We start from the raw sequence: 24269 nt of genomic DNA on the forward strand, positions 1-24269 counted from the left end.
GATGCCAGCACGACCGCCCGCCGCTGCTGCAGCCTCGCTGCCTTGCTGCCTCCCACCCACAGGCTCCGCTGCAGCTGCCTGTTGAGCTGGAAATTTGATACACTGCAAAGGCTGCTGACAGCCAGAGGCTGTTCCCTTGTCTATAAAATATCCTGTAATAAATTACATTACAGACTGGAGAAAAGGATTCAGAAGAGAGAGGATTAAAGCACAACCTTATGAGAGCTAAATGAGCCCAATTAAAAGAGATTTGCTACAAGTGCTGAGGGATTTTGACCTGAGCTGTAATCAGAGATGGATACGCATTCCTTTAAAACAGGCAAATGAGAGAGAGATCATGTGTAAACAACGCTGCCAATTAAAAAGAAACAGATTATCTTATCAGTGCAGCTCTGCTCGGAGAATCACTGCATCTTCCAGATACAGCACGGCGAGAGCCGAGACAGGCGCGCAAAGCTCGCAAACACGGCCCAGCGCCGAGGAGATACGCAGTGGCTCAGGGCACACACAGAGAGAGAGGCCTCCTCTGCCTTTGGATATTTTTTGCCCGTTTTTCAGAAATAATGGGATTATAAAGGCTAACACAGAGCTAGGCCCAGTGTTTTCTTTTTTTAAAAAAAAAAAAAATCAGGTCATCTTTGTAAAAGCTGGTGGAGATCAGACGGCAGGTTAGGCATCGCAACAGCAAAATCTGCTCCACGGCTTTTGCGTAAGGCATGTAGCATCACCACCACAACGGCAAGACAGGGCTGAAAAAACAGGCAGCTTTCCAGCACATCTGCTCGCGTACGGATGAGCACTCGTGGGCGCTATTCCGCACCTTAAACCAGCGATTCTCAACTGTCTTCGTATTGCAACCCCCACTTCGCCGTCGGGTCGCCCCAGAAGTCCCGCTCCCTCGCAGCCAGCAATACCAAAAGGCAGTATCGGCCCCCTGGTATCTGCCCCGACACCAGCTCTGAGAACTGGTGCGTAGCAGCAAATTTCACGTCCGCGACTGAAGTGAGAAGTCTGACGTGGACAAATGTACTGCTGCTTCTGCTCTGTGCCCCTGCTCTGAAGTCTGCTCTCTGCAAACTCCCTGTACTTCCTTCAAAATCACGTACGTACCGGGGAAAAAAATAAATACAGATAGCTTTACAAAGGCTGAAAAAAAATCAAGGAAAAAGAAAGGATATGTTAGGGAACCGTGTTAGAGAAAAAGCGGCAAGGATAACAACGTGAAGTGCTTAGGAAAAGTGCAAGAAATAAAAATGAGGAATGGAAAAAAAAAAGAGGAATTTGGGAAGAGGAAGAGAATTAAGAACAGTGAAGTAGGAAGCACTCGCGACGGCGGCGCTGGCAGACGCGCGCGTGCTCGCCGCGCCTGGCACCCGAGAAGTTTCACAGCGCTCCTCGCCGCGAGCCAGGCCGCAGCGCGGAGCCGCCCCGGGCACCGGCCCGGGCACCGCAGCGGCGCCGCCGCAGGTGCCTCCGCGCGGGGCTGGACGTGGCGCCGCCCCGAGCCCCGGCCGTGCCCGCGGCGCCCGCTCCCGCCGCCCGCCCGCCTCCCCCTCGGGCACCGCCGCGGCGTCCGCCGGCTCCGGCGCCAGCCAAGCGGCGGCCGCGCGCGCCCGGGGCGGGGAGGCGCCACGGACACGGACACGGACACGCCGCCGCCGGCCCGCGGGCAGCCGCCGCCGCTCACCTGCCGCAGGGGCCGCGCCGGGCGGGCGGGCGGGCCGGCGTCCCCCGGCGCGGCGCGGCGCGGCGCGGCGGGGACCGGGACGGGGGCGCCTCCGGCTCCGCCTCAGGCCGGCAGCGGCCCGCCGGCTCCCGGCCGCTGGGTGCCGCTCCGGGCGCCGCGGGAGCCGCCGCCGCCGCCGCGCCGCCCGGCCGCCATCTTCCGCGCGGGGCAGGGGCGGGCGGCGCGCGCGGCCCCGCCCCGGCCCCGCCCGCAGCGGGGCGGCGCCTGCCCGCCGGGCGGCAGCGAGGGGCCGGGCCGGGCCGGGCCTCGGGGCGCCGCCGCCGCCGCCGCTCCCAAAGCGGAGCCCGAGGGCGGCCGCGGCCGCGCCGCTCGGCCGCTCCTGCGTGCGGGGCCCGAGGCCTCGGGGGCGGGCGGCGGGGGCCTGGTGCTCCAACCCCGCCACAAATAATAAATAAATACATAAAAACGCAGTCCCGGGTGCGGACTTGCCCGCGGAGGCCGAACGCCGAAGCGCTGCCCGCGCCGGGCGAGCGTGGGCCGCCGGCCGCTCGGCGCTGCGCGTCGCCCGCGTCCAGCCCTTCGGAGCCAGCGGGGCCTTCGGCGCCACCGGCTTCACCCGCCAAACCGCGGTTCCATGCTCTGCTCCGAAAACAAGTTTTCTTCGTTGTTCCCCTCTCTCTCCGGCAGCCCAACCCAAGCAGCAGAAGTTACCCCGTTAGAAAAAAGTCACTCAGGGGAGTGAACAGGTACATGCTATATCATAAAAGTGCAACAGTAATGGCCTAAAATTCCATAAATCTGTAGCAGAAAAAAAAACCCACCCACAAAATACACCCCGTCTCTCCAAACCCTTCCCCTCAGTCTTTTAATTAGACAAGGCCATAAAGCAGTGGCAGAGCTAGAGAGCAGGCGACAGGTGTTTCCAATAACTTCCCTGGCTATTCCAAAAAAAGAGTAACTTTTACTGAATATTTCTATTTGCCTACTTGTATTGAGATTTTAATAGGTCAAGAAGCCTTTTTCATTCAAAAGACAAGGATCAAAGTATAACATTGTGTAAAAGGTTAAAGAAAAGTTTGTGGAAACTCAAGGATTAATGAAATATTTCTAATAGGTATGGGAGATTTTTACTGAGATTTTTTCATATATAACAGATTAGGTGTTAAAAATTGCTATTCTATTATGATAATTAAAATAATTTTAGCATTAATACTACTTCGGGATGAACAAGAGCTGCTACAGTTCTTAAAAACAGGCATTTAAGACAATCTATCTCAAGGTTTGGGACTTTACTGGGCAAGAAAAGCACCACAATCTCCAAAAAGATGAATTTCAACCAACTTAAGTAGAACACATCCTTCTTGTATAAGTAGCTTTTACAGTTTATTTTAAACTTCTAACCACATAATAACAAATAAATCATGAAAAAAAAAATGCTTTCGGGAACAAGAGCAGCCATAGAGCGGCTGCACCGCTGTGACCGCTGGTACAAGCCATGAGATGTTCCAAGCTAAACAAGCCCCAGCAGCACAGCCTTGGTTCCACGTGGGCAAGCTCTCCCGTTACTACGAACGCTAGACTTTTCCACAGAAACACGCACGTAGAAATAAGTTGTGACGAGATGGTAATTCGTACCAACAAGTACTGGCCAAATCTCAACTCTGTCAATACACAGCGGGGTAAGATGGGTTAGCAGAAATGTTTTCTGTGCGTAAATGTCATCCTCTCCCTCAATGATGCTGAAGAAAATTTTATACCGTCATAGGTAAGGGGCAACAGCCCTTCTCCTCCTTACCTGCACACTGGTGTTTTAGAATACCCCCTAATGACACGAAGATATTTCAGAATTAAGATTTTACTGACTTAATTTTTTAATTAAAAAATCAAAAGCCTGCAGCCAGGTTGCCTTAAGCCACAAGCATATGCATTTTTATTTTCTAAGGCTTGTTAAGCATAAAGGAAATGGCTTGCTTACAGTTTTTCATACTACACACCTGTAAATTTCCAGTCTTTACTGGCAGGCAGGCACTCCTCCAGATGAGGAGCTCTCCGGCACTAAGGATCTCAAAGAAAACCTTCATAATCCTTCACTCAAACCACTTTAACAGCCCCCAAGGACCACCTTTCCCCAACTCTGCAATAAATTGCTCCTAAACCCAAATAAACAAGCATTCCAGATGCCTTAGCAGGCAGTCCCAAACCCTCCAAATTCTCAGGGAAAAATGGACTCTCCTGTGACAGGCAGCAACAACGCCGCCCAGCTGCTCTGCATCACCTTCCTCAGCCCCTTCCAGGGATTGCTACAGAGGTCAGGCGCATTATCGGCACGTCCGAACGGGATCACTGAAGCTCAGAGCACAGAAGCGGGTTGTCTGCAGTCACTGCGCAGAGCTGTTGCAAAGCCAGAAACAGATCACAAATCTCCTGATTGCTCTGTCTGTTTGTCTATGGTACCAGTTACAGCTAAGTTAAGAGGTGATAGTTTTAGTTTTCATAACAGAGTGGTAACCATATCAAACATTGGAGGTCCAGCTCTGCTCATTCTACTCCCCGCTCTCACAGCTGGTTTGAAGGGTCTCCTACACACTAATCAACCGGTGTGCATGTGCTGGGGGAGAGGGGCGACTTAGAAAACCATGTTCAAAGACTTCTTCTTACATAGGAAGTAGGCAAAAAGCACAGTCTTCTACACAAAATGCCTGCTGAATTGTCAGAACTTGAAGCAAAGAGCACTGGGTTACTTCAGCTTTGAGCTTTTAGGGATTATGCCCTAATTGGGCAGAGGTACTTCAGCAGCAGAACCAGACTCCCTCCGTACAACACCCTGTCAGTGAGAAAACTTATTACAAGGACCACATGCACCGCAGGGAGGATGAACAAGAAAATACAACTGAACACACAGAAACATCATTTGATGCCCAACAGAACGGCTGTCTGGGGCAGTGAGCAGAGCTCTGCGTTTACGTAATTCCTTCACTCTTAACCCAGCTCAGAAGCAGGGAAGGAAAGGAGAGGTGAAGGAAGCTATGGGGCTAATCACTGAAAAAGAACAATAGTTTTTTTTTCTCCAGGTGTAACCATAAAAGAAAACAAATAATGGAATTAAAACAATTCTCAGAAGCAACAATCATAAGGAGAAAATGCCATGTCTTGATTGCACTGCAGAGTCCATGTTTATAAGACTACAAATTTGAACCACATATAAGAGTAAAAAATTGCACCTGATATTATAAAAAATAAGTGATTAGAGTTGAATTTAACATATATAACAGTAGAAAGACATTTCATGCACTTTTAACCAGCCTTAGCAGTCCAGAGATTTTACATAGCATACACCTGGGAGATGCGTGAATCCAGGGGCAGGAATGTGTTCAGATGCCTGACAGGATCGCGTCATTTTGAGAGGTGGCAATGGGCAACTGCCACATCTAGAAAGAAGCCCTACCTTCTTCTGGTGAGCACAGAGGCTGTATTTCCAGTAGGAAATTCTAACCAGACATGGCATATTGGAAAAAAATTTCTGAAAACATCACAGCTTCAGACTCTCTAATACCAGAAGTATCATGTTGCAGATCAGTGCCATTCCCAATCCCTGCTGTTGCCTAAGACTAAGAAAACATAACACGGAAACTCTTTTTGGAACAGTTTCTATCTAATCTGCACATTTTTCAGAGACCCTGGCCAAGCTGGACTGACCAATTGCAAATGGTAAAGGCACATACAGGAAAACTTAACAGGAACACCATCATCTTTTTACTAAATGTATGTAAGTCAAACACACACTGGAACCCGCTGAAAGACCCCATATCTATACTACGTAAATATTCTCAACGTTAAGTATTAGTCTGTCTATTCTTTCAGTAACAGTGTTTAAATGACTCTGGTACTTGCTAAAAAAAATACTAAGAACATGGGAAATCTTCACTGACTTTACAGGTACATTTTCCTAGTGAACACTGGACCCTATAGAAACATGCCTTCAAAAATCAAGACATGATTCACTGCTTCAGGAGAGAGCTTACCTGATGAACAACACTGCCCTGAATGCCAGAGCTGCTAGCAGCACCTCTGCTAGTGTGGTATCAGGAACCATCTCCCCTGGCCAGGAGCAGATCCTCTTCAGTCTCCAGTAAAGCAGGCTGTAAAACTCTCCCTTACTTCTTCCTCTACAGACTAAGGACAATCTTCCTCTGGCTCCACCACACAGGTGAAGCAATCATCTTTTTAAGCAGTAGCAGCTGACATCTATTTACTAGGTAACTGCTGCATTTAAAAGGGATTAAGCACACTGAACTCTTCCGTACTGCTTCTCAGGTGCAGCTGGGCTCACATTAGGATGGCTCATCTCAGTGAAAAACCTGCTGGAGGAGGACAAGTATTGGCTTCCTCCCCTCAGACTTGCACCATTACCAGTACGCAAAACAAGGAGCATCTCACACTGCAGTCACAGCAGTAATCTGTGACCGTACCAGAGCCAACACCGGGCTGCCATGGCGCAGCTCTGTCTCCCCGGGCAAGGGGAGATGCGACGGCGGTGGCGTCTCGCCAGCACCACGCTGCCTGGCCCAGCGTGGCAGAGCTCCTGGCAGAAAGCGAGCGCGCGCTGCAGGCTCGCTGCTGAGCGCGGCCGCCCTTCGCAGGGCTGCCTGAGCAGTACAAGGCTGGAAACACAAGAAAAATGCAAGAGCAGGAGAAGGCCCGAATGGAACGAGATCTACTCAAAGGAGCCTAACTGGAACGTTAATAGCAATAAGCAATATAGAAACAAAAATGGTTAAATCCAACTGACTTTAACCTCTGCTTAGAAAACTATGCTTACGCAGCTAGAGCAGGCAAATTTGTACAAATCAGTGGTTTGATTAGTGCCTCTGCAGGAGCATCCAGTCTAGAATATAAAACACACTGGCTAACAAATAAAATAGCTGTCAACCAACCTGAATTCAACACATTTAAATCAGGCAAATCCAATGGCAGGACAGTTTCTCCTACAAAACAGTAGAAATGTTGGCAAGGAAAACAAAGAGCAAGAAAGGAAGCAACAGCAGAGCCTGTTCCAGATAGCCTAGCCTTTGGCAAGAAGCCACATTTCCCTGTTATCCCCTGGTCAGGAAAATACCATAATGTTCATTTGAGGAGCTTCTACTGACCCTTTGTTTTTATTAACACTACTATCTTTTACCTTTTCCTTTTAGGAATGCTACTGCTTATCTTTTTCTTCTTAGACATGAGATTTTTTTTTTAATCATATGATCAACTGACCAAAATAGCTTTGTGGAATGACTTTATCCCAGAAGTGCCAATGCCACGTTGTCCCATGGTTTAAGAGAAAAAGCATGACACTCAAATCTTTGCACTGTTTAAATGTTATTTTATTAAATATCTTCAGTTCAAGGTTTCATTGTAACAAAGCTATGAAGGTTCTACCAACATTCAGACCAAACAAACAAACACTAGCTAACTTTGTTTTAATTATTTCTATATCATGCAAAAATTCTGCATCAAATGCCTTCCATTTCCTGTTTAAAATGTGATATTTATAATATATATTATATAGATGCTTATATTAGCCCCATAAGAGAACATTAAGAATGCTAAAGGTGTACAGCTGTGTTTGATAATGGCCATACCAAGCTAAGGTTCTCATTAACTTAAAAGGAAACAAAACAAACAAAAAAAAAAAAAAAAACCCAAAGAGAGTTTGTCTCCAAGACTGTGCAAAACCAAAAAACCCAACAGTTCTTTTCTTTTTAAATTTACTCTGAAATATGCAGATACTTAATACAGAGGGTTTTCTTTTTAATCATTAATAATCATCAGGTAAAGAGATAAGGAAGATCAGACCTAAAGAAGGCATGCATAACGGTTTGTATTTATCTTTTCAAAACTGCATAATTGTAATCTCCTGTTTGCTCTCTTTCTGTGGCTTTAAAAAAAAAATCAGAATAAAATAGCAAGGCTTTTCACTTTTTCACTTCGCTCACTGGCTTAGTGCTGTCTTAAAAATGTTTTGAAATAATAAAATCTAGTGTTTGCCCCTATGCACTCAACCCCCACACTCCTCCCCTGGGGTAGTAGAAGGAGAAAGAAAAATGTGTTTGTTCAGGCAAACCCTGGGAAGCATAGATAGTCTTTTCCTTCATCTTAGGTTAGCTGCTCTAATCCTGGTGTGGGATAGCACCTCTCTAACAAAGGGAGCGGAGCGCTATACGGTGCAAAGTGACAGCTCCACTCTGTGCAACAGCTTTTAGTTTCTGCATTCTGTTAAATAAGGATTAAAATTCCAAATTAGCTTTTCTCTCTTCCGTAGTCTGTAAAAAGGTTGCCTCACACTTAGTATGCTGTCAATGCAATCACTTCAATTCCCTGAAAAGATCCAAAAAATGATTATGGGTAGAAAGAAATTCAGGTAAAAGCCCAAGCCAACTTCTGTAAATAATGAATAAGCCTGTGCCTTCCCCTTTGGTCAAGACAAATCCCGTTACTGAAAGGGTCCATCAGAAAGGCTGTTTTCTTCTTGGGGCTAGAATCCATTCTTGGTAAGGTCAACAAAACAATTTCACACTCCCCACCTAATGAATAAAGGAAATGGATTCCCTTTCCAGCAAAGAATAAAAAGGAAGATGAATTGGCCCAAAGGACAAGTATCAGATCATATGTGCTAATTCTCTTTCCCCTCTGCTGAATTCATGAGGCAACATGAACTCTAACACCCAGAGGCAACACCAGGAGGTGGCCTGGAGTCCTTCGGCTACAGTTTGTTGAGGTTCTGATCTGACAGTTTTCTGTGTTACGACATCACTGTAAAAAATAGAAAAATTACCCAAATAAACTCTAGGAAACATGACACAAACATCAGATGGGTTAGTGGTAGGGAGAAGCACCTGGCTGGGGTTGCTGGCTCCCACTGCTATCTTAATCAGAGATCAAACAAATCAAACAGGAGGCCAGTAAACCCCTTGAATTCTATGGGTGCATATATTTCAGTATAAAAAACACACGCTATTTATGCCTCATATAGGAGTGTATGTGCAAGTCTTCATGAAGAACGTAACACTAAGTTTCTTGTCTGCTTCCTAAGGAACATGTGTTCTGCAGCACTGTGGATCCCAACTATACTACTAGAAAGGAGAAAAGAAAAGAAAAAGAAAAAGAAAAAACCCATACATGTACCCTCTTCCTTGAAATTCTCCACTCTTAACACAATGCTTTTTTTTTTTTTTCCTTCTTTTTTGTTAAATTAAATAAGCTGGCTTCAAACATCTGTGTTTGGCCAGGTAGTGGCTGTTTCTAAAACCAGTATCTCTGAAGAGTAAGCTTCTATTTAAGTTATATTTACTTAAATCCATTTTTATTTATCCCTACACTTTCACCTTTAGTTTTAAATCGACATCTCATTTTGTTACGTTTTTTTTAAAAAAAGTCTGTTTTGGGATCCAGCAGCTGAACAACCAGCTTTCCATAGCGTTCTTGCTGTGCAGAAGAAGAAACTGAAGTCAGTCTGCTGGACAACAGGAAGAGAAGCGTCTTTACTCTCTCTTAAACCCCAATCTTCACAGTGGCTCCTCTGGGGTCTCCTCACCACCTCTCACTGATTAAAGTCACAGCACAGCCTGAATGCAATGTTAGCTTCCATCATGCCTTTGCGGAGCACAGTTCAGCAACCCGCTGCTCAAGCCGCCTCCTTCTTGCTCTCCCTCTCTGTCTTTCTCTCTCCTTCACTTTTGCCTTCCCCCTCACTTCATTTCTGCAAGGTGTTCCAGCTGCTGCCATTTTCTTAGTCCTGGGAGAGGGGGGCACGTTGGATAATCTGTCATTTATTTAGCATTACTCCTGTTTTTTTGTTATTTTATACAAACAACATGTCTTTTTTCTTTTTTTTCTTTTTTTTCTTTAAGATTTAAAAACACCTTCGTACAGCAGAAACAGACACGATGGATCCATGGAAAACAACAGAAAGGCAGCGCCCGGAGCATCAGATGCATGCAGGGTTTCGTGCATTTGGCTGCTGCCTGTTTGTAATTTGTATTTATTTGTTTTTTTTAACGTCAAAACAGACATGACCATTGCTGTCACTCAGGCACTCCGGAGCTGCTTGCTAAGAAGATATTGCCCTCCAGCTGGGTATCTCCACAAGTTGCTGCAGTCAGGAAGATGTAGCATCCACCCAGAAAGGACAGGGAAGAACGGGATGAAAGATGGAAGGAAATAAAGCCAGAAGTTAGCTGTATACAATTAATAAAACAAGTTTTTCTACAGATTAATTATTGGGCACAGAGATAAACCCTTCCTAATGCAAAACTGATTAAGGCTGTTTAGGAGAGTCAAAGACAAGAGGAACACACTTTCGCTTCCAGTTGGCTTGTATAACAATGAAAACAAATCACTTGCTAAAACAAATTACTTGCTTGACTGTACCAGAGTGGGGTCCACTATCTAACAGTGATATGTCTCAGAAGTTGCAGAAATTTCCTAAGCGGTGATCACGAAATCTGTCCCTAAGGAACAGTTTGTGTCTCACTCCAAATTGGCTTCTGCCTTGATTAGGAATATTCATTTTCTCTCTTTCTCTCTACGTATAAAGTCCGCAGTAATTTTATCTCCGAAAGTTCTCAACATCTATACAGATACTGTCTTTCTTCAGTTTTGCAAAGGTGTTGCCCCAGCAACAGCTTATAGCAAAGGTTTTTCCCGACTAGTTTTGTATCAAATAACTGGGTTATTTTGATCAGTTTTAAGTTTGTTTCATGTTCATTATCATCTTCCTGTCAAGAAACAGCCAAGATCTTCTATTTAGCTTCTTTCTGCCATTTCTAAGGTCTGCAAATATTTTTCGCAAACTGTCTTCTCTCCTCTTGATTCCTACTCTCTCTACACACTGAAGTTCTCTGATTATTCTCAAACTTTTCTTAAGGCTACAGTTTCCTTTTAAAGTTTCTTAGCCAAAACCAAACTCTTTCCATGTTTCTCTTTAAGTATTATCATCCACTTCATTCCTTCTTCATCCTTATCCTTCTCTGCACTTGAGCTGTTGCTCCAAAATGATGTGTGTTCACATGGCCACCCCCACCAACCACACTGCCCCACTCGTAATTGCACATGGTTAGACTTCCTTTGGAATCCAAAAATGCAGGTAAATACTTTAATTTAGTTTATGAGGTTTTTAAAATACTGTTTTAACCAACACTCTGTGCTTTGGAAATGGCTCCTATTCTGCAGTTTTCAGAAGATCTCCAAAACGTACTTTTGGACAAGGTGCAACATTTCAATGGCCAAGTCAAGGAAACTCTCTCTTCTCCAGCAGCTAAAACTCTTCATTCCTAAGCTTCCTCAGAACTCCTAGGCACAGCCACTGAGTCATATGAATATCATATTAATTTGTTCCGCATCTGTTTTGAGACTTCATAGTAGACTAAATCCAGGCAAAAAGTCTCCCTCAATATCCTTCTGAGGCAAACTGATACAAATAAGTTACTTTGGTTTCCCTGCAAAGGTTTTATCCTTCTCATTCCTATACTCCCTGGAAATACAGCTGATTGACCAGCTCCCTTCAAAGCTTCTTCCTTCTGAGCCACCCCAACTGGCTTCTGCTCTTCAAATTCCATCTGTGACCTCGCCACGATTTGCCTTTGGTGGTTCACGTTCCTTTCTATTGCCTTCAGTAGGGCCAAACGCCTCACAACACTTAACGAGTAAAAATTGTTCTTGGCTCAGTCTTAAGTAGTACAGGTCTAAGGCTCAACTAGTAACTATACTTGGACTGTTCATTGTGAAATGACCACAATGAAGTAAGTTCATTTCCCAGGTGCATCAACACAAACAACTGATAAAACCTCTAAATTGTAGAAGTTTGAATTTGCTTTTAAATACAATACAACTAGTAAAAAGGCCTTAAGATTACAGACCTTAGATCTGTAAAATTATTGTGACATTACACTTCAGCATGAAATAAAAGGAGGCAGAAAGACTGTACATCTAAGCAAGAAAATCAAGTAAGTCAATAAACAAACCAAAATGCCTAAATGGTGTGTTTCGAAAGTAAATGGAATCATACTGCTGCTCTTCAAGAACAGGAAACAATTGTTTGTTCATGTCAAATTTTATAATTAAAGCTTCTTCCTATGCTGAATTATGGCAACCTACTTGAGGATATTATAAACCCTCTGACATTATTATTTCTTTAGATTTCCTTTCCTCTGTGCTTTCTCACTGCACTGAACAGCATTTACTAATCAAAAAGTTTGTAGTAAAATTTGTATAAATACTTACTCTTATGACATAGCAATTATGGTGTATAGATTTTATAATATGTATAATATTCTTAGAAAAATGTCTGTACTAAAGGACTGGAAAGGTAGATCCCTGACACCTGGAATAGCTCTGTACCCCATAGAGTACTCCTCCCCTCTGCTCTGCAGGCCAGGATTAGCAGTCTGTCCAAGCACAGGGCTGAGTATCTGAGGAAGCACTGCCGGTACAGGGGTAGCTGCCCTCAAGCACAACTATCTAGTACATGACTCCAGTTTGTTGGGAATGGCAGATAAACCCATTGAATTCTTAAGACAGGGACTTAGGGAAAGGAATGCCAGCTGATTAGTGGGAATTTTTTGCCTGCAGACAACTAGAACACAGTTTTCTCACACCAGCTAAACAATCTCAAGCAGTCTGGGTGTACGATACTAAACTCCCACATACAGCAGCCTCAGCTGTGCATTTGACAGACTCCTTCCCTGACAGACCATACCCGTGTTTGATCCTCACTGGAGAGGTGCTGCAGGGGCTCCAGAGCAGTGGTAGTGGACATTCAGCCACTTGCCATCACGGCGGTGCCAGACGCGGGTCTCTTCAGATTGCGTGGTGCGGGGCCGGCCCTGGCCATCGATATACTGTGTCAGGCGGATATAGGCGATGCAGGCAGCATCTTCACCAATGACGTGGACATGGGGGTTCAGGATGGTGGTGTGTATTGGCTTGCTGTTCTTCGACAGTACTGGCAGAATATGCAAAACCATCAGCTTCAATTTTACCACCAGGAGAAGAAACACCTTCCCTGCGCCTCTGACACTTTTGTATTCTACTCACCTTCAGCTGGATTCCGGGATGCAACCAAAATTTTTCCTGCAATTTTCCAGGCAAAATCCAAGCAATTCTTTCCCCTATCACCCATCTTTCTCCTTCAGAATTGAGCCTTTATTATTCCCTAGAATCCCCTGGCCTCTTTGCTCGCACTTCTTCTGCATACTACCCACTTTTTCAACATTACTGGTGGTATTTCTTCAATTATAGAAAAAGAACCTTTTAATTATCATAATATTGCTACAAAAGAGTCAATAATCAGGAAGCCCATTAGCTAGACCTGCATTAAATATGAGCAAACCTCAGAGAAGTAAAAAATCACTCCAGAACAGGCACTTGAGAGGCACAATCTCTCTGCATACGCAGCACTAAGAATTGCCTGCTAAGGACCTTGAACTAACCCCCCAAACAAAACAAACTAAATAGCTCAGGATTTAACTTATCAATTTTCTCATCCTGTGGAGATATCCAGGAAGGGAGGCAACTATGGAGTGCATGCAACCCACATCACTGTAACAGACAACATTTCTCCCAACTCTCCTGCCCCAGGCTGACAAGGTGACCCTTGTATCCACGTAAGGGGTTCACTAGGTGTTAAGAGATCTGAAGCAGTCCAGGGAGAACTCAAACTGAAGATATGCCAGTGATTTGTGCATGACTATCTTTATGTGTGACCATATAGCTTGCCTATGTCAAACATACAGGCTGTTTCCATGAATACATGTTCATTTTTCCATTTCCATATCAGCAGGAAATCCAGTGCCTCAACCTTTTAACTCCCCCTTCATTCCCTACTCACAAAATATTTGCACCAGGCAAATTGTAACTCTGTAAGTACAAATTTCTAACTGGGGGTTAGAAATAAAACTGTTACTAAAAAAGGCTTTGGAGAGAAAGCATGTTGGCTGTTATGAATGCTTCACAATCCACACAGAATCAAGCCCTTGCTGGTTTTCAGGCAGCCCACAAAAACAATGGCCGTTTTCCCCTCAAATGAAGTTATGTTATGGTGTAAGTTATGGCATAAAAGAAGATGGGAGGAAAGACTGTTGGTATTACCAAATCTACCCACTCACAGTTCTCAAAGTAAAACTTATGGAAGTCCATTCCTTCAACGAGGTTCCCCAGTGCTTCAGGTTCAAATGAGGTCAAACCAGGATCACAGATTTTCCTGGAAAAAACAAACACACACACCCCACAGCCTTACAGCCTGCATTCAAACCCAAAGGCTATTTACACAGCAAAGAGCTGGTAAGGCATGTGATTGGCACTCTGTGTAAGCCTAGCAATATCTGTACCCTGATGATTAAGTCCCCGGAAGACTGAGGCCTATTGCAGCAACACAGAACTGGTGTTAGTTGGAATTTCACATATAACAAGCCTCTGCATTTCTAGTATATAAACTGTTTTCATTTCTTCCCTCTCTGCTCATCTCACTGCTCTCTCCTCCCTTACAAAAGGGTATTTTGCTTTCAACACTTGTGCCTCTTGATATCTGGCTACTAATTGAACCTCATATAAAGAGTTCAACCATACTCCAGCTACAACTGATGGAGGCTAAAAACCATGATCCTTTCTACCGTGCACGGCTGTATGACTCCTACTCTTACCCAGGAGCCAGTACATCACTTGTGCACAAATGGATAAACAACCTGTCAAAGGGCATCTACGCACTAACCAACTGTACTTACGTATATGCCTCAAAATCTCCATTGTTGATGGCTTCTATCAGTTGCTCTGTTATCTTAATGATCTCTTGCTTACGCACTGTGGACAAGAAGAAAAAGCAATTTAACCATGCATAGGACTTGAATAGGAATATGGGGCTAAGTGGGTGATTCCTACAAGCAATTTGCAGCACACCATTAGTCTAGATCTCATAGGATGCTGCTCCCTGCATTCTGGAGACGTGCAGTAATGACAGCCATCCATATGAGGGTAGGGGACCAGTGGTATGAAAAGGGAATGGTGATCCTATAATGCAGAGAGAAGGGGAAATAAAGATATCTAGAAGGGGAAATACAGATATCTTATCCTGACAATTTCTTCTAGAAAGGTCTGTCTCAGCAACCAGGGCTGTATCCTGAATGAGAATTCTAGGTGCTTCTAGGGAGCCTGACCACTGAATGTCAGTAAACACACCAACTTGAAACCCTTGTCTGGCAGCTGAAAGATGAGGAAACTCTTCACCCTAGTAGCCATACAAGAATGGTCACTGTACGGATCAAGCCAATTGGAGAAGTGTCCCAAGAACTTGCCTGTCACCATCACCAATACACCAGATATTATGAGTGCTGCAAATAAGCAATTGGGACATGTAGGGGTAAGTTCTGCAAGCTAGAAAGGCAAATCAAAGCAGGATGGCTGGCTGGACCAATAGGTACATTCTACAGTACACCCTGTTCTTCTGGAAGCTCGCTTCTGCCAGTCCCCATGGCAGACGTTTTTAGCACTCTGACAGCACTGACATTAACTCAGCCTACCTCACTGGACTTTGAGATGAACAAGGACAGCTTGACTAGCCATCTCTTGTGGATTTAATCCCTTTCTGGCCATCACCTCTCTACTCTCTTCTCTCAGTTTCCCACAGCTGATAACCCAGGTCCCAGATGAATTAAGGCTTCAATTCATGTGCCCTAACTTAGGTGACATCTAAAATGTAGGTGTCTGAAACACAATTAGTCACCTGACTATCTCTCCTTTAGTCTCTGAAAAGAAGCAGGCATCTCTGCAAGTCTCATCTGAGATATCTCAGATTATTATTAGGGGAATGATGTTTAAATCTGACCTACCATCTTTTAAATGTCCAAGTCAGGGAAGATGAATTCTGCAGTACATGCCAGAAAATGCTAGTATGAACTACCCTCCCCCTTAAACTTCATCCACACATATATCTCATCCCAACATTGAGAAGTACAGCTGAAGAAAAACACAAAAATAATCTCATTGGCTATGAAAGGTGTTTGCAGCCATTCTGGAAATCCACTAAGAGATTTATACTGCCCAGCTAGCCACAGAAATATCCCAGAAGACAACTGGTAAGGGAGGTTTTGCCACTAGGGCTGTAACATCACATTTCTGTACGTACAATGACGTATGCAGGGAATGGACCAAAAGGACACAATGGCTTTTGCCTATTATAAAAAATGTTTTTACAAGCAAGTCCTCTGGTGCTGTTTCCCCATGGAGCCGTGCCTGCACACTGGATCTCCCTCCCCATGCAGAAGGCACGCGTGCACACAAATGTGCACTACCTGGAGGAGAGAGTCCCTGGGAAAGGCTCTTTTGGGGATGAGTGAGGAAAACTGTAGGCCGCAGCCACCAAGTGCTAGTTCACCTCAAGGGCACTTGCAGCCCCTTCCCAAATGTTACTACGCAGCAGCATTCACCCTGTATTTCGGCACAAGCCCATTCCGTCACACTGCGCCTCTCACTTCTACCACGTGTCCCGAACTAGAACTGACACACAGAAGGTGACGCATTTTTCCAAAGGGCGCAAGGCCACGTGGTTTCACCTGGCAGGCACCGGTGCCCCTCGCTCACGGTGCAAACCACGGCGCTCCGCACCCGACGCTGCGGGCGGGCACCACCGGGCAGCAAGCGGCCCCCAGGAGAGCTCTGCAGGCCCCTCGGCCTCCCCCCGCGCCGGCGGGGGCGCGCTGAGGTGCTTCCTTCCCGGAGAGCCGCGCTGCGGGCCGGGCGGCGGCGGGCGGCGGCGGGCGGCGGCAGCGCGGGGGCGGGCGGCGCCCCCCGGCGGCCGCCGCTGCCTGCAGCCGCCGCCAGCTCGGGAGGGCGGTGAAGGACGGAGGGAGGGACGGAGGGAGGCAGGCAAGAAGTCGAAGGTTGCTAGCATCGGCAGCACTACTGCACTACTGCTACCCAGCTGCCAACTTACACGGTGCACTGTTAAGTACAAAGGGAACTACTGGAGTGAGCAAAGGCTCCGACCGAGCACGCTCTAACTCCAGTGTCTGCCCGGGGCTGTCCCAGGCAAGAAGCTTCTCTTCACAAGACTGTGTAGCTGCAAAACAAACGTAAGCATTAAAATAATAAACAAACAAACAAACAAACAAACCAGAAAGCAAAATAAAAACCAACAAAGAAGTGCAAACACACGCAGCCCCAACCCCGCTCCGCACACGGACGCCTCCACATCCCAGCCGGCTCTGCCCACTTCGTTGCCTCTGTCACATCAGCTGAGCTGGACACTGCCCAGAGGGGACCACTGTGGCACCCGGGCGGGAGACCCTTCAGACCCTGTAGGGATCACTGATGCTGCGGGAGGCCGTCTGAGGATGACCTAAAAGGTTGGTCAGAGCGGTGACAGAGCAGCACAAGGGCAAGCACAAGATACAGGTGAACGGCAGAGAAAGCAGTGCATCCAAATCACTGCAAACCTCAACACAGAGAGGCGGGGGGGGGGGGGGGGGGGGGAAGGCCACTGCCCCGCTTGGTAGAGCAATGATTTGGCACTCCGCAGGGTACCGGAGCAGGCCTTTCTATGAACAAGAGGAATGGGTTAATAAGAAAGTTGTGATAGATGTTTCACAGCAAAAAGGACTTAAGAGATCATATCCCTTTCAGTTTGGCTAGGCAAAGCACCTTCCCCTTGTGCCTCACAAACTCAGCAGCTGGACAGTCTTAGCACTACTTCAAAAATAAGTAACGCAGAGGCTCTGACTGCTGCATCATATGAGACACTAGAGCTGTGTGCAGGAAACCAGGGAAAGACGACAAGAGGAGGAGACAGAAGAGGGCAAGCCTGTTCCTTCCTCATCACCATAACGATCTGAAGAGATGACTCAAAACACTCCAGCTCACATTAAGGATCCCTCCAGTACATCTTTAAATAGTCAGAAAACTAGTCAGGTAGGGGGAAAGGCTGGGAACTCTACCAAAGTTTTCTCCAACCTACTAGCTTTTCCCTACCCTTTCTCAAAGTTTCTCAGCCACAGGCTCCTCTACAGAGGCAGCCAATTCAGGAAGGATCAGGCAGAAGGTATCATAATTGGGACCTTGGCTAGTCTGTCAATTAACTGAGGTAGTGGGAGATGTACGTAAAGTAAAGCATACAACAGAGAGGAGCCCCTCAGAGCTAACTTTATCCAAAAGTTTTCATTCAGGGCACCTAAATGGATCCAGAAATGCTGAGAGGTCTTCCAGCAGCCACAGCCTCACTTCCAAAGCATCCTTGAAACAGTCTGCAAAAGCTACTTTTCATTCGTTCTGTACTTCCCGAGCACCATCCATATCTGGGAAGCTCGAAAGTTCTTGATTAAACAAAACTGAATTCAGCCTCACAAATCCCCAAAGTAGATCTGCACCATTGTCCCCATTTACAGAAATGAAAACTAAGAGACGCAGTGACTTGCCTGAGGTAACCCAAAAAGGCAGTATACCCTGCAAAGAACTTCACTCCTTACCCAGATGAAAGCAAGGGAATGAAGTTAGCTAGGATGAGGTTTCTTTTTTTCTTTTTTTCCAAAAGGGAAAGGAAAAGTTTGGAGAATTTCATAGGGTCAGGAGGGGATTTTGTAGGAAGGGAGATGATTTCTTTTTATTCCGGAGTACTAGAAATGAAAAAAATCAACATTCTGGAAGGAAATTGAGGAAGGGAAAGAGAAATGGGAAAGGTGGAGGGAGGAGTTCGAAAAAGATGCCGTGAAGCACTGCATCCCTGGACTTACTGGCTGAGAAACAGAGAGAAAGCTGGGACTGCATGGACTCAGTCTGTGTTTTGCTCTCACTGTGCCTCCGTCCTTCAAGCACTGAGCTGCCGTCCCCGGTGGAGAGAGGGGGAGCTAGCATGGCAGGGAATTAAAACACAAAACACAAACAAAACACGCAAGTTCAGTAAATAAAAAAAGAGAAAGGAAATAGGAGAACATTAAAGAAACCACAATGCTGGGCACAAAACATGCAGGAGCATCCTCCAGGGCAAAGCCAAGTAGACAGCTCTACAGCATGGTCCTGCTGTGCAATTTGTAAGGTCATCGTGGAGGGCAGCTGGTCCCTTTAGCCCCACCACAGTGGAAACAACATAGCCTTGAGGCAACTGTCACTAATGTATCAAGATGTCTCATACTCCACAGCACATGAATCTGCATGACCTGCCTCTAACGAAAATAAGAGGTGAGAATAGGAACTGTACAAACACTTCCCTTTTCTGCATAGTCATGGCTATGCAGAACGCTGATAACTTCAAGACCTCAAAACTTTTGGTCTATTTAATTTTTCTTTGAGTGTTTGCTTAGCTTACAACATAGATGGGCAGGAGTTGAATGGGAGGCACCTGGCAAATGCTGCTGTACTTAGAAGTAAAGCACTAAAATTACCCATAAGAGCTGGACATAGCACAAGTCATTACTGTGCAAGCTCCTTCCTTCTCAACCACAACTCAAATGCTCCTTTCTATTAAAAAACATATTCTAACAGCTCTGCCAATAAATCTCAGTTGTGAACTAAAGCAATGCAGCCCTATACAGTTCTTCAGTGCATCTAGTCCTGGGTAACAGCCAGCTGTCCTTCTTCCCATCTCCCTTCTATTCCAGTCCTAGTCTTCCTCTCTTCACAGCACTCATATTCCTGACTTGTATTGGCTCAAGTCCGGGAACTCTCCTGAACAGGAACTGCCAGAGTAGACAAGGTTTTTGGCAAATACTTTCTGGATAGATATCCAGTAGAGACTAGATAAATCCATTTCATTATTACATTATGAAAGCTATCCAGTTCCTTTCCCTGAAAGCTTGGTTCTTAAACTATGGATTCTTCTTTGGAAAAAAGGTGAGAGGCAGCATACTATCCTGTAACGAAGTCATATCTTATCTGAAACAATCTGTATTGCAGAGTTCGTTCAGTCACTGACATGTGCTGCTGTTCCTGATGACTCCTCAGAAAAGGAGCCAGCAACTTGTGATAAGCCATGGGAAAAGCTTCAGGAAGCATCACAGGTGACTGAGGTGACACTACTGCACCCACCACTTTGAGCCACAGGGCCAGCACTGCTTTTTCCCTGGCCACATAACTCTCATTGAGCACAGGGAGAGCAAGTGTACCTCTAATTCAAAACACAGACTGCTGTCACATTTGGCTCAAAATGCAAACTGCATTCTCCTGAAAAAGCAGATTCAGGATGGGTGGGTTTCTTTCCTCTCCTCCCTCTTTCCAGAGTCAGAAAATGGGCAACTGCTCAAACAAGATGAGCAAATATGGGACTCTGGAATAGTCAAAGCTCCTTCATCTAAAAGAGTTTTATGTGCACAGAATATTTATGATATAGTCACTTAAAAGTGTGGAATTTCTTGTAAGCATCTCTCTCTCCTGAAATCTCAGACAGAGACATGGGAAATCACCTCCAGTCATAGAAAAAAGCTGACAATCATCTTCATCTTAGAAATAATGAAAATTGGCCCAAAGAGAGGAGGAAAAAAAAAAGTGTGTACATCACTGAAAAGATTCTTATTAAGGGGTGAGAAGGAAAACTGCGCTTTTCTTGTGAGGAAGTTATAAGAGAGGTTTCAACTCTCTGCAACTTGTGGGGAAGCACAGAAAGTACAGTGGAACCAGTAGGGATTTTCCAAGCCTAGAAATGGACCGGAGATGAATAGATTATGATATTTGCAAGGGAAGAATTTCCACTCAGAGACAAAAACAAATTAGTTCAGAGCAAATAGGGTTCATATACCAGAAAAGGTAAGTCAGCTGGTTCCTCAAAGCATGTCCCCACTGCGACAGGAATGGCAGTCTTGCCAAATTTATGACAGAGTCACATCTGCAAATTTGGGAAGCTAGTCCATGATCGAATCTCCAGGATCCTCTCCCTGCACTTAACATTGTCAGAGCTTACAGGCAAAACACGTACCTTTGAGATCCTCATCTTCAGTAGTGGTGTTACAGCTCTCTGTGGAACCCTGCATGGCAGAACAGAACATTACCAGACCATCAGCAGCAGTCAGGAGCAATAGTAAATGCTTTGAGAAGATGAGGAAGGCATAAAAACACAGGCAGGTATGACATAGACTGAGTAATACACAGAAGATTTGGATGGAAGTGAGCCAAATACCAAGCAAAGCTCAATAGCATCTCTTAACTTTTGCATGTTCAAGCAGTTCAGGTCCTCCACACAGACCTTTCACATGTACAGAAGTCAAACTCTATCAAGTGAGATCAAAGAGAAGTTGTTTCGATTTGGAAGAATAGCCATAGGGAGCTAAAAAAGGGTTGCTAGGCTTTCTCAAAGTAACAGGTCTCCATTTCCAAAAGAAGTAAGTGCATGAGTGCCTGTATCTTCTCATCCACCCCACATACATGAGAGAATGGTGCTTATACACTAAATTAGAAAAAGAATGTCACATTTGAACAGTCGTCCCTTCTCAGCCTCTTCTAGAGATCCACAGCTGTACAACACAACCTTCCCACCTCTGTCACGAGCAGCATTCAGGAGCATACTACAAACTAAACACCAGAAGGGCAGAAACCAAAGTCAGAAACACAAAGATGAGAATGACAAGAGGGAGCAGAAGCTTCTCTTACAACACTCCCATCCCTTACCTTTATGCCATCTGTAGCATTATGGACAACAGTTGTTTGAGGCTCCTAGGAAAGGATGGAAGAATTCATTAAACTCTAGTTCTAGGCATTATTTTCTCATATGCTTTCACTCCCCAGCAAGTGGAGAAACGGTGACTGACATAAAAATCAAACCACAAGCTCCAAACAGCACATGTGCGCTTGCGTGCGTGCGCACACACACACTTCCTGCACAGATTTCCTGACGAGAGAGACTGCACTAAAAGCTACAGTCACTAGGAGACAAAGCCCCCAGTTTCTCTGCAATTCCCCCAGATTCCCAATTTGCTTCTCGAGAACCATGCTGGCACAAATGCCAGACAGCAATAGAATGGTAAGTCTCCACCCTACAGACTGTTCATGAAGTAATGATCCCTCAGCAGTATCTTTACTAGAAATTGCTTCAGAAGAGGTTTAGATGGAGGGAAGCACAATGCTGGGCTGGGGCCTTTGTCTCCCAGTTTTTTCTCAGGTTTGGCAGGTATTTTACCCTGAAAAGGGACATTCATAATTTCCATAATAAGAGTATTGATAAGCCAGAGCACCCCAATGCTTCTCAGTGAGGAGCTACTGTGGGAACGGTGCTGTGAAAACAGGCCCGTTTTCTAGAACAGGTTTCTAAAATGAGCTCTGATTTCAGAAAGTAATAATAATAATAATAAATTCAGAAAGGCAGCATCAAAACCATAACAAACAAAGCCAGTGAAGGGAGAGCTGAAAATTATGAAATGTCCCAAGAATCCTTCACCCTACAACAAACAACAAGAACATCAAATCTCCCCATCTACCATCCAAAAACCTCCAAACCCAGCTCTTTGCTTCACACCATGTGAGAGCAACTACTAGGGCTATGGGTGCTATCTAGCTCCTACACTCATCCCTTCATTACAGGGACAAGACTTCAGGATCCTGCTGTCATGGCTCTTATGGGTGGTTCAGTGAGGGCATCAGTGACTCTGACGGTGCAGTGATGTACACTCATCCATCCATCTCTGGTACCTATTTCACTGCTGCCTGATCTCGCAAGCATAGAGAGGCAGACCACACTGCGCTGTGGTGTTAGACATGCTAGGCACAGGGCATCCTACAAATCCAGCTGCACACAGTCCATTAAACAGAGAATGACAGCACAGCAAGTCAGCTAGCTGCAAAGGATCAACCACACAACTCAGCAGGTCAAATGGGCCATCAAAAGATTCCTCTGAAAACTCTTCGCCCATGCTTTCTCCTGCGGTGTCCTGAAGTCCATCCTTCATTTCCCAGGTGTTGGAGAGTGGATGGAGTCACCCACTCTCTTCTTCCAAACCAGCCTCCCCAAAGCCAGCAGGAATAGTTGAACGGGACACACAGAACTATACAGGGATGGCACAAGGGGAAGTCCAGGCAAGCTGCGGTCCCCACATCCAACCACTGCTCTTCTTCCCCCCCCCCCCCCAGCCTGAAGCCTGTGAGGCTGTGATCAGGCCCCACAGCAGCACAGGGACACACACAGAACGAAGCCAAAACACAAGCTGAAACAGAGCAGCACAAGCAGCACTCAGGGGTGGGGGGGAAGGAATCAAAAATTAAATCAAACAGGAAAAAATATAGCGGTTGGGGAAGATACCATGGACGTCTGCACTGGGGGTGTTTCTTTTGCAGTGCTTACTATACTGGTTTTGTTGTTGCTCTGTGGCTGAGACAGAAAAACATCATTTTAGTTCCCCTGCTGGGCAGCAGAGGCAGCAAGAAAATGACAGTATTGCTCTTAATCCCAACCATCTCCACAGACCCTCCCCTCCCCACAAGCTCATCCACCAAGAAGAGAGAGGAAGACGGAATGCTGCCCTGGCTGCTGGACATCATCCTGCCCTCAGAGCTCACAGATGTAGTAAGGGATGTACCAAAACCCAAATGTGGATGGACTGCTGGAGCTATAAGGAAGGAAAATAACAGGAAAAAGGGCAGCAGCCCAAAGGGGTGGGAGAATCCTGGAATAAGCACTAGCAAAAATATCTGGGGAAGAAGGATGAGAAACAGCAGCAGCCCCAAGAGAAAGAGACTGCAAAAGTGAGAGGGACACAATAGTCATGGTACAGTCTCAAACAGGGGACAAATGGGAGATGTGATGGAGAAGTCCCCAAGTGTGCAGGTACAATCCTAGGTACGCGATGATGAAGAGGGTCTTGGAGAATCTACTGATGGGAGAAAAGTTGTGGTCACCCCTAGAAAAGGTAGAGAAAAAGTGAGGTATAGTGTGTTGAGTCCCTGTTGTGACCTGAATTAAGAGACCTCAGGACCAAAATGTGGAGGTGGTAAACTGGGAGAAGGAAGGCTGCAAAGTTCCCCAAGTAGTAAATCCTCCAGATAGTGCTCAGTAGTTTTGCATCCTTCCCCACTTCAGTCCCTCTTGTAGCAGTGGTAGATGGATAAAACCTCTATTTCCTGCATTCACCCAGCATAATGGGGGGGGGGGGGAGGGAATCACCAGCTTCCTGCAAGGAAATGCCCTATCAAATCACATATGACAGTTAAGCCAGCAATGAGTAAAGTCTGCTTTTGTGGGATGACAAACCAGTGTCCACTGGTATACATTTCCTAGCCCACAAATCCAATCAGTTGTTGGAGAAGGCCTGAAGTTTTCACTCCTTGATACCTGCCACACCAGGTATAGCAACAATATCAAAATCAGCACTGCAGGAGACTCACTAAAACCTCTCAGTTTACACAGGAGGATTCCTGGAACTGATCTCACAGCAGTCTGACTTCATTGCAGCTGCTCTTTGTCCCACCCTCTCGAGGACTGCAAACTCACACTGCAGAACATCAGGCCCTCATCGCCCAGTAACCAGCACAAAGAATGCAGAAGTCAAATGCTGAGCTGCGAAGGTCTGCCAAAAGTTTAATTATGTCAACTAGAAATAGATCCTATGAGGTCCAGACTTCACACACACCCACTAAA

At 45.7% G+C, this 24269-nt stretch overlaps 2 protein-coding genes across 18 annotated transcripts in view; both read right to left on the bottom strand.

Annotated features, from left to right (window-relative positions):
• NDST2 (N-deacetylase and N-sulfotransferase 2) overlaps positions 1-1750 on the bottom strand; it is a 137429-nt gene extending 135679 nt beyond the window's left edge. For all 4 annotated transcript variants that reach the window (XR_009958920.1, XR_009958919.1, XM_062579878.1 and 1 more), the window contains exon 1: positions 1688-1750. The gene's annotated coding sequence lies outside the window, so the exon portion shown is untranslated. The remainder of the gene's footprint in view (positions 1-1687) is intronic.
• A 5284-nt stretch (positions 1751-7034) lies between these two features.
• CAMK2G (calcium/calmodulin dependent protein kinase II gamma) overlaps positions 7035-24269 on the bottom strand; it is a 122551-nt gene continuing 105316 nt past the window's right edge. For 2 of the 14 annotated variants that reach the window (XM_062579746.1, XM_062579745.1), the window contains 9 exons: positions 22935-23003; positions 21311-21355; positions 20622-20670; positions 18448-18561; positions 16656-16781; positions 14452-14527; positions 13837-13931; positions 12429-12674; positions 7035-9824 (listed from right to left, as the gene is read on the bottom strand). In XM_062579746.1, the coding sequence (XP_062435730.1) occupies positions 12442-12674; positions 13837-13931; positions 14452-14527; positions 16656-16781; positions 18448-18561; positions 20622-20670; positions 21311-21355; positions 22935-23003 (807 nt within the window). In that variant the 3' untranslated portion in view covers positions 7035-9824; positions 12429-12441. The remainder of the gene's footprint in view (positions 9825-12428; positions 12675-13836; positions 13932-14451; positions 14528-16655; positions 16782-18447; positions 18562-20621; positions 20671-21310; positions 21356-22934; positions 23004-24269) is intronic. The other 12 variants (XM_062579748.1, XM_062579747.1, XM_062579751.1 and 9 more) reach the window with 7 other exon arrangements.

Source organism: Rhea pennata, chromosome 7 (assembly GCF_028389875.1).
Source record: "Rhea pennata isolate bPtePen1 chromosome 7, bPtePen1.pri, whole genome shotgun sequence".
NCBI lineage: Eukaryota > Metazoa > Chordata > Aves > Rheiformes > Rheidae > Rhea > Rhea pennata.